The sequence below is a fragment of the Myotis lucifugus genome, unplaced genomic scaffold, assembly GCF_000147115.1.
Source record: "Myotis lucifugus unplaced genomic scaffold, Myoluc2.0 scaffold_4437, whole genome shotgun sequence".
Lineage (NCBI taxonomy): Eukaryota > Metazoa > Chordata > Mammalia > Chiroptera > Vespertilionidae > Myotis > Myotis lucifugus.
Genome location: NW_005875485.1, coordinates 4,562 through 12,022, shown reverse-complemented (window position 1 = coordinate 12,022; position 7,461 = coordinate 4,562). Strand labels below are relative to the sequence as shown.

The 7,461-nt window shown below is 55.1% G+C and overlaps 1 protein-coding gene across 1 annotated transcript; it reads left to right on the top strand.

The window, feature by feature from the left end:
* Positions 1–40: 40 nt before the first annotated feature.
* LOC102421988 (protein kinase C alpha type-like) lies at positions 41–6,363 on the top strand. The gene is made up of 4 exons (XM_006108936.3): positions 41–211; positions 2,310–2,401; positions 5,134–5,196; positions 6,084–6,363. The coding sequence occupies exons 1-4, from the start codon at positions 41–43 to the stop codon at positions 6,361–6,363; spliced, it is 606 nt and encodes a 201-aa protein (XP_006108998.1).
* The last annotated feature ends 1,098 nt before the right edge of the window (positions 6,364–7,461 follow it).

The window sequence follows — 7,461 nt, the reverse complement described above, 5'->3', positions numbered from 1 at the left end:
CCCAGCCGGTCTCAGGTGGCCCCTCCTCTGCTCTCAGGTGATGCTGGCGGACAGGAAGGGCACAGAAGAGCTCTACGCCATCAAAATCCTGAAGAAGGACGTGGTGATCCAGGACGACGACGTGGAGTGCACCATGGTGGAGAAGCGCGTGCTGGCCCTGCTGGACAAGCCCCCGTTCCTGACGCAGCTGCACTCCTGCTTCCAGACCGTGGTAAGGACCCGGCACCCGGCGCGCTCAGGCCGCCCCAAGCCCACGCACCGTCCTACCCACGTGACTTTGCAGAGAAGGTTGGAGACCGCTCAGCCCTGAGCCTTCTCCGCCCGGCAGAGGCGACCGGGGACAGCCCCTCCGCCTGGTGCCGTGGTCAGTTCGGAGCCTCCCCTCCCGGTGGGGTGCCCTACTTAGAGACTTGGCATTCGTTCCATTTAATTCAGCAAACGTTTGTATCAAAGGTTTTCTTCCTGCCAGGCAATGTGCTGGGACTTCGAGACGGAGCAACAATAAGATAACTCAGAGTGCTGGCTCGGTAGCAGGCCAGCTAGCCAGCTGCCCAGCTTTGCCTGGGGACTTTCAGAGGCTCGGTTTTGTAAAAGAGTGTGTTCCTCTTCAGTGCACACAGCAGGGGTGGGCAATCTGGCCTGTGCTGTTCAGCCTATGAGCTCTAAGAAAGGTTTAGGAAGCAATAAGAATTCCATTTCGTGGCATGTGAAAGGTAGATGGAGTTCAGGTGTCAGCGCCATGAGGAGGTGTCTTGGCGCACAGCCAGGCCCAGACGGTCACTGTCGTCAGTGGCCACCTTCTTGCTACGAAGGCAGGGTTGGGTAGTGGCAAGACACCCACACAACCTACAATATTGACTGTCTGGCCCTTTAAGGAGAAAGTTTGCTGAGCCCTGTCCTATGGTGGAACTAGGCAGAGGACAGAGAATATTCCGGAGCACTAATCAGCTAGTGGCGGGACCCGGGCCCTGGCGTGGTGCTTGCAGGTGGCCTGCAAGAAATAGGAACTCGGAGGTGGCACCCAGTGCGGCATCCCCACTGCTCAGCCGCTCTCCTCGCTAAGATAGGGCTCAATCATTGGTCGCTGTAACGTTACTGTGTGGTGGTTACAATTCCCTCAGCCAGAAATTGACTTTCTGTTTTCTGTCTCCCTTTAAAAATCTGTCGGGAGGCGCCCCCTGAAAGCTCTTGGATTTTAAAATCTCACAATGGCAGTGCAGCCGCACAAGATCAGACGTGGGGTGCAGAGCCGGGCACGGCCATCGTGTGCCCGCCTCGCGCTAGGGCCCGGGCGGGCAGCTCCCCGCTCCCAGCAGCATCCGAGTAGCACTGAGGAGAGAGAGACAATGTGCGAGGAAGAGAGAGCCGCGTCTTGAATCCCAGCCCAGATCCTGTAACCCTGGTTACGCTGATTAAGCTCCAGAATGCTACAAAGCAGAGAAATAAAGATGAAATTAAAGTTCATAACGGCAAGGCTGGAGAAGGAAGCTCCCCGAGCCGTTTCCTGCCTGGTGGCAGCAGCTTCATCATTTCTCCTTCCCTGGGCAACACTTCAGTGTTTCATAACCTCTGAAATGGCAGTGTTTTCTAGAAGGGAACAGAGGTCAGCTGTCAGCTGGGCGTGCTGTCCCTGCGACCCCCGCTCCGTCTCCCCTCTGTCCCAGCACACTGCCCTCAGACGTATGCACATTTATTTGGTTCTATGATGTGTGCCCTTCCTGGGGCCAGCGCTTAGCATTCCAGTAAGAGAGGACATCAGAACCACACGGCCATATTATGGATGCCAGAGCGCTTTTGATTCGCCTCCCCATGTGCGGTCCCCTCCCCCACAGTAAATGTGGTTGAGCATTTATAATGCATACGCCCAACCTGACTCTCCGGGTTTGTGTTCAGAAGCACCCAGCTAAACATATGACTGCATTGCTCTCGCATGCCTCTTAGACAGTGCAAAGCAGAAACACTGGTTGAAACTAAATAATTGGCCCCTATGGATTCCTCAGTCGCCCCTAACTTAGGACAGTGTTCTGTGTGTGGGAGCAAAGGGTAGACCATTTGAGGCCATGACTGTCACAGGGAGCGTACGTGACCAGAGGAGCCGTGACATCCGAGTTAGGTACTGACCACCTCCCCAGGGCCCTCACGCAGTAGGTCCGTGACTTACTCTTCACTTGGGAAGAGACGTGTCGAAGGGTGGCACTGAGTGGACTGTCAGCGTGGCCCACGCTTCCCTAAGAGAAAGCCACGCCCGGTCTGGGAAGCGTGAGGGGCGCCCTCCCCTGCTCAGCTCACCTGTCGCACTTGGCCTTCAGGATCGCCTGTACTTCGTCATGGAATACGTCAACGGCGGGGACCTCATGTACCACATCCAGCAAGTAGGAAAATTTAAGGAGCCACAAGCAGTGTGAGTATTTTGTTTAAGTCCCTTAGTTTAGACACACAGCAGCCCCAGCTGGGAGCTCCTGGCTGGGTGAGATGCAGGTGGGCTCTGCCCAGTTCAGGGGAGGGAGGGCTATCACCTCCAGGGGTAGGTGGGGGGGCAGGTTTATTGGCGGGGTCCATCTCCGTGTGTCCTAAGGAGAGGGTTACGTGCTTCTTGTAAGTCGGGATGCGGGCGCAGTCCGCCCTTGTTGGTTGGCTCAGCCCCTCTGCCCCTTAGTTAATGGACTCATGGTCGTGCGCACCCACCACGCCCCAGGCAGCGGGACGGTGAAGGTGTGAGTGGCCCCTGCCCTGGGAGCTCACCCTCTGGCCAGAGTGGGGGGACTCACTCAACAATTTCAGAGTTGCCATAATGTTAAAGGTGGCCCAGGACACCATGCAAACCCCCCAAAAGCATCCTGGGGATTGCCCGTCCCAGAGGCTCAGGATGTGGAGGGGCAGTGGAGGGGGTACTCGGGTGACACTCCCAGTGGGTTCCAGGCCGGGGAATGGGAAGGTAGGTGTGGCCACGGGGAGGGGGAGATGGGAGGGCGGTGTGGCTGGTGAAATCTATGGAGAGCAGAGAGAACAAAGCGGAGGGACTCGTGTGTTTGAGAAGTCTCTGGAGGAAGAGAACCAGACGTGGTGACTGTGGGGGTGAGCAGAGAGAAGCCTCTTCGTATGACGCCCCATTTTAGGTGGGGGGGGGCAGCCAGCCAGGAGGAGGGGGTTGGGGGGGAATCGGGAGCTCCATTTGGAAGGTTTCATTGGGACGCGCCTTGGATGCCGGGATAGGCATCAGCCACGTGGGAGAGAGACCGGCTCCAGGGAAGGATGGAGAGTCTTCCGTCCAGAGGCAGGCGTGGGTGCCTGAGAAGCCATCCCCCTTCTCGGGGCCAGGAAGCCCCAGGCAGCACCGGGGAGCAAAGCTGAGCACACAGCGCTTCCTTCCCCTCCATGGGGACGCTGGTGGCGTGTGTCCCGGAGGGGGCCCGTCTGCACGTGTTCATGGGATTCTGGCTGACGTTCATGGGAGAGTTGAGTCGGAGACGCTGGCCGGTGTGCAGGGTCTGCCCCTGAGAAGGTGGCGCAGGGCCGCTGGGGAAGTCCGCTGGCAAGCGTAGAAAACGTGAAGGCGGGTTTCATTCTCTTCCGTTTTCAGAAACGCCTGCCCTTATCCCCTCGCTCGTGTTGTCCGTCAGAAAGCCTTAGCATGCTCGGATTGTCGAGTGAAGCTGAGCTAAAGAGCATGGAGCCGAATAGCCACCCTGTGTTATAAAGTGACAGAAAGGGCCGGTCCCCTTTCATTGTATTTGTGTTGCCAGGAAGGTTTTATTTTTAAAAAGATGGAAAAGCCCGAAAAATATTGTCCAAGTCGCCTATAATCCATCTCTTATTTCTCTCCGATTTCTCCCCTCTCCCACCAGCCACCCCCCCCCAATACACACACACACACACACACACACACACACACACACACACACACACCAGTGAGGAGTTTGGTCCCTGTGGTTGGGTTTTCTCGGCTCACACAGACATCTGTGCTCACCTAGGCCTCCTGGGTTGATGTGCGCACAGGCAGTTCTGTGGCTCCTCAGACTTCAGAGCTTCCTGAATACGATACCAATTTAAAACATCTCTCAGCGTTTATCCTGCATGTTAGACATGCACCTACGAATGATTCTGAAGTGACGGCAGCCGCTGCTTTCTATCATGAATTATTTAGAAGGGTAAACTCGGGCATGAGTCACGGTGTGTGCCCCACTTATCCCTGCGCTCGGGCTAGAGGTGGGGGTGAGGAATCCAGCTCAGGAGCTCACTGCACACTCCGCTTCGTCTTCCAGGAATAACCGTGTGTTTAACACTGATGTATTCTGTTCACGAGGAGGAACGTGGACATCGGCTCCACCGCCGTCCCAATCGGCTCTGGCAAAGAGCAGTCTAACAGCCACTCATTAAAAAATATATATATATTGATTGGTTTCAGAGAAAGGAAGGGAGAGGGAAAGAGAGAACCATCAATGATGAGAGAGAATCATGGGTCAGCTGCCTCCTTCATGCCCCCTACTGGAGATTGAGCCCACAACCCAGGCATGTGCCCTTAATGGAATCAAAACCCTGACCTTCTGGTTCATGGGTTGCCACTCAACCACTAAGTCATACCAGCCGTACTAACAGCCACTCTTTAAGAGATTGTATTAGGGCCCAGCCGGCGTGGCTCAGTGGTTGAGTGTCAACCCAGGAACCAGGAGGTCAGGGTTCAATTCCCGGGTAGGGCACATGCCCGGTTGCTAGATCAATCTTCAGAGTAGGGTGTGCAGGAAGCAGCCGATCCATGATTCTCTCTTATCATTGATGTTTCTCTCTCTCTCTCTCTCTCCCTCTCTGAAATAAATAAAAAATACATTTAAAAAAATTTTGAACAAAGATTGTATTCGGAAATTCTCTTATAAGTTACCTGTCCACCTGCCCCAGACGAGAAGTGCTTGTTTCTGGGCAGGAGCTAAATCCATCTCGTTGGTTTTATTATCTGTGTCATTTGTAGGGGCAGTTGGAGCGATGAATGGCAGAGGGAAGGGGGGGGGCGCTGGAAGAACACGCATGGGGCGACACTAATCTCTGACAATCTCTCACTTCCCCGGCGCCTGGACTGGGTGGGACAGGGACCAGGTCCCCAGGAGTCCAGAGGAGCCTGACCAGCTTTTTCTCTTGCAGATTCTATGCAGCAGAGATTTCCATTGGACTGTTCTTCCTTCATAAACGAGGAATCATTTATAGGTGCGTGGCAAAACTCCCCTACCCTCCGTGCAGTTGAGCATTTGGCTGGACCCCTGGGTCTCTGTGGGCGTGTAATTCTGGGATGGGGACTTTGTGGAGTCCATGACCCCCCCCCCCAGGCAACAGACCCCTGCTGGGACCCTCCAGGTGATCGGAACCACCTTCTGATCTCAGGACCTCACATATTTGTCTCCTTTCTGCTTCCAACAAGAAAACATGCTTTTCTTTCCACGGACCGCTCCCGCCTCTGCCTTGGATGTGGGAGGGAGGTCAGAGGGCGATGAAAACAGGATTTCTGTGAGACGCTCAGCTGGATGAGGACATGGGGAAGTGGGAGAGAGGCCAGGGAAACGCTCCTGAGTTAAATCCTTCTGGTTGTCAGCTGTCGCGATGGTCTGGTGCCAAAGGGAGAAGAATGTCTTCCAGCATTGAGTGGAGAGAGATGGAAAGGGCCTGTGGTCCGAGGCAGGAGAGGGGACACGTGTGGGACCCATGGGGTGGTGCTGTACCTGTGGTCTGCACACCTGGTTTTGGGTCAGACCCCTCTGCGTGGGATGCAACTAAATCGGACAACTGGCCTGTCCCAGATCTGCTAACTCGGAATCTCTAGTGATTCCCTCGTGCAGCCAATGGTTGGGGACTCACTAGTTCGGCCATTTAGTCGTTCATTCAACACCCATCCATTAAGAACTTGCTGTATCCTGGGCACTGTATGTATTAGGCTCTGGAGATGAAAAAATAGTAGTTTCTGGTCCCGACTCCCCTGGTATTTGTAGTTCACGTGCCGTTGAGGTGGCAGCTCGTCAGATATGCGCCTCAGTAGCTGCAGAGCGAACCGTGCTCCGCACGCGGTGGGCAGGCCGCTGACGCTGTGCCCTTCCCCGCAGGGACCTGAAGTTAGACAACGTCATGCTGGACTCGGAGGGGCACATCAAGATCGCCGACTTCGGGATGTGCAAGGAGCACATGATGGACGGCGTCACGACCAGAACCTTCTGTGGGACCCCAGATTACATCGCCCCGGAGGTAGGGACCCCCATTCTCCTGTTTCCTAGACCAGCGCCTTCACACTGCAGCCACTGCTCCCTCCTGGGGTGCGGAGCCGTCCTGGAGTCACTGTGTGGGCCTGTGACGGCAGAACGCACTACACAGCAAAACAGGAAGTAGAGACTCGCACGCTCCTGCCACCTGGTCGGTGCACGTCTTGTTTTTAGATCTTTGCTCTCCTATGTGCACGCGTAAGCCAGCTGCACGGTAAAATGTACTTCGTGGTCACGGTCCAAACAACTTAAGAAGCTGGGCAGGGAAGGAGGGCTCTGGCTTGTCAGCATGTTCTTCGTGGGAAAACTGGGTCAGAAGGTGGTTCCGGCCCTGGCTTTTTCGGGAAATCGGAGTGATTAGTGCTTAAAGGGCACGTGGGCATTGACAGTGTGTTTATTCTGGGACGGACGCACCGTGTGGCTCTGAGCAGAGTGGCTCTGAGGTTTGTGTGCTGACAGCCGAGGCCGCGCTGCTTTGTCTTCCTGATGCTGCGTGTGGAGGGCTTTTCTTCCTGGGCTGTACCCAGGCCGTGCAGCCAGCTCTGCCCACACACAGCCCGCGGGTGGACCGTCGCTTCCCGGCGAGCTCCCGCAGCTGCAAGGGGGTGGTTCAGAGTCAGGCCGGCCCTCGGCTTTCCATGGCAGCTGGTGACGGCTTTGTGGTATTTAGTCAACATATCGTCCCCGGTATTTCTCTCGGAGGCAGTCGGGACAGTGGGAGGGACATGAGTGTAGAAGTCAGACCCCGGTGAGCTTCCGTCCTGCCTCTTATGTACAGGCTGTGGGACCTCGGGCCAGCTCCTTGCCCTCTCGGAACCCGTTTCCGCAGGGCGAGCTGGGAGAAGGATAAGCTCCGTGCAGCATTGCTGTCAGGACTCCAGTGCCTAACACGATGCTTGGCACCTAGTCAACCCCCAGGAGTGGCCATTATTCCGGAAGGGAAACTGATGCATGTTCCTTTGTTAAGGGCTTCTTGTTGGTTATATTCCTAGAGCATGTGGAAACGTAGAGTTAGACTATATTTTTAGAAACTTAAACTCTGAATTACATGGGCAAAGGCATTATGTTATTTGATGAGTAATTTATTGGGATTTTTTTCCCAAAAGAGCTCATACATTAATATCCCCAGGCATAACATGAGCTTAAATAGCCCTGTTTTCAAACATGAATAGCAAGATCTTACAGTAGAAATATCCCCCCCACCCCACCCCCTGGGCCATGTCAT

What these genes read in the sequence shown, in the direction of transcription:
- LOC102421988 (XM_006108936.3), top strand. Translation starts at nt 41, where the DNA reads ATGCTGGCGGACAGGAAGGGCACAGAAGAGCTCTACGCCATCAAAATC. An exon ending in ACTCCTGCTTCCAGACCGTG is followed by an intron (nt 212 to 2,309) that starts GTAAGGACCCGG and finishes CTTGGCCTTCAG; the next exon opens with GATCGCCTGTACTTCGTCAT. An exon ending in AAACGAGGAATCATTTATAG is followed by an intron (nt 5,197 to 6,083) that starts GTGCGTGGCAAA and finishes CCTTCCCCGCAG; the next exon opens with GGACCTGAAGTTAGACAACG.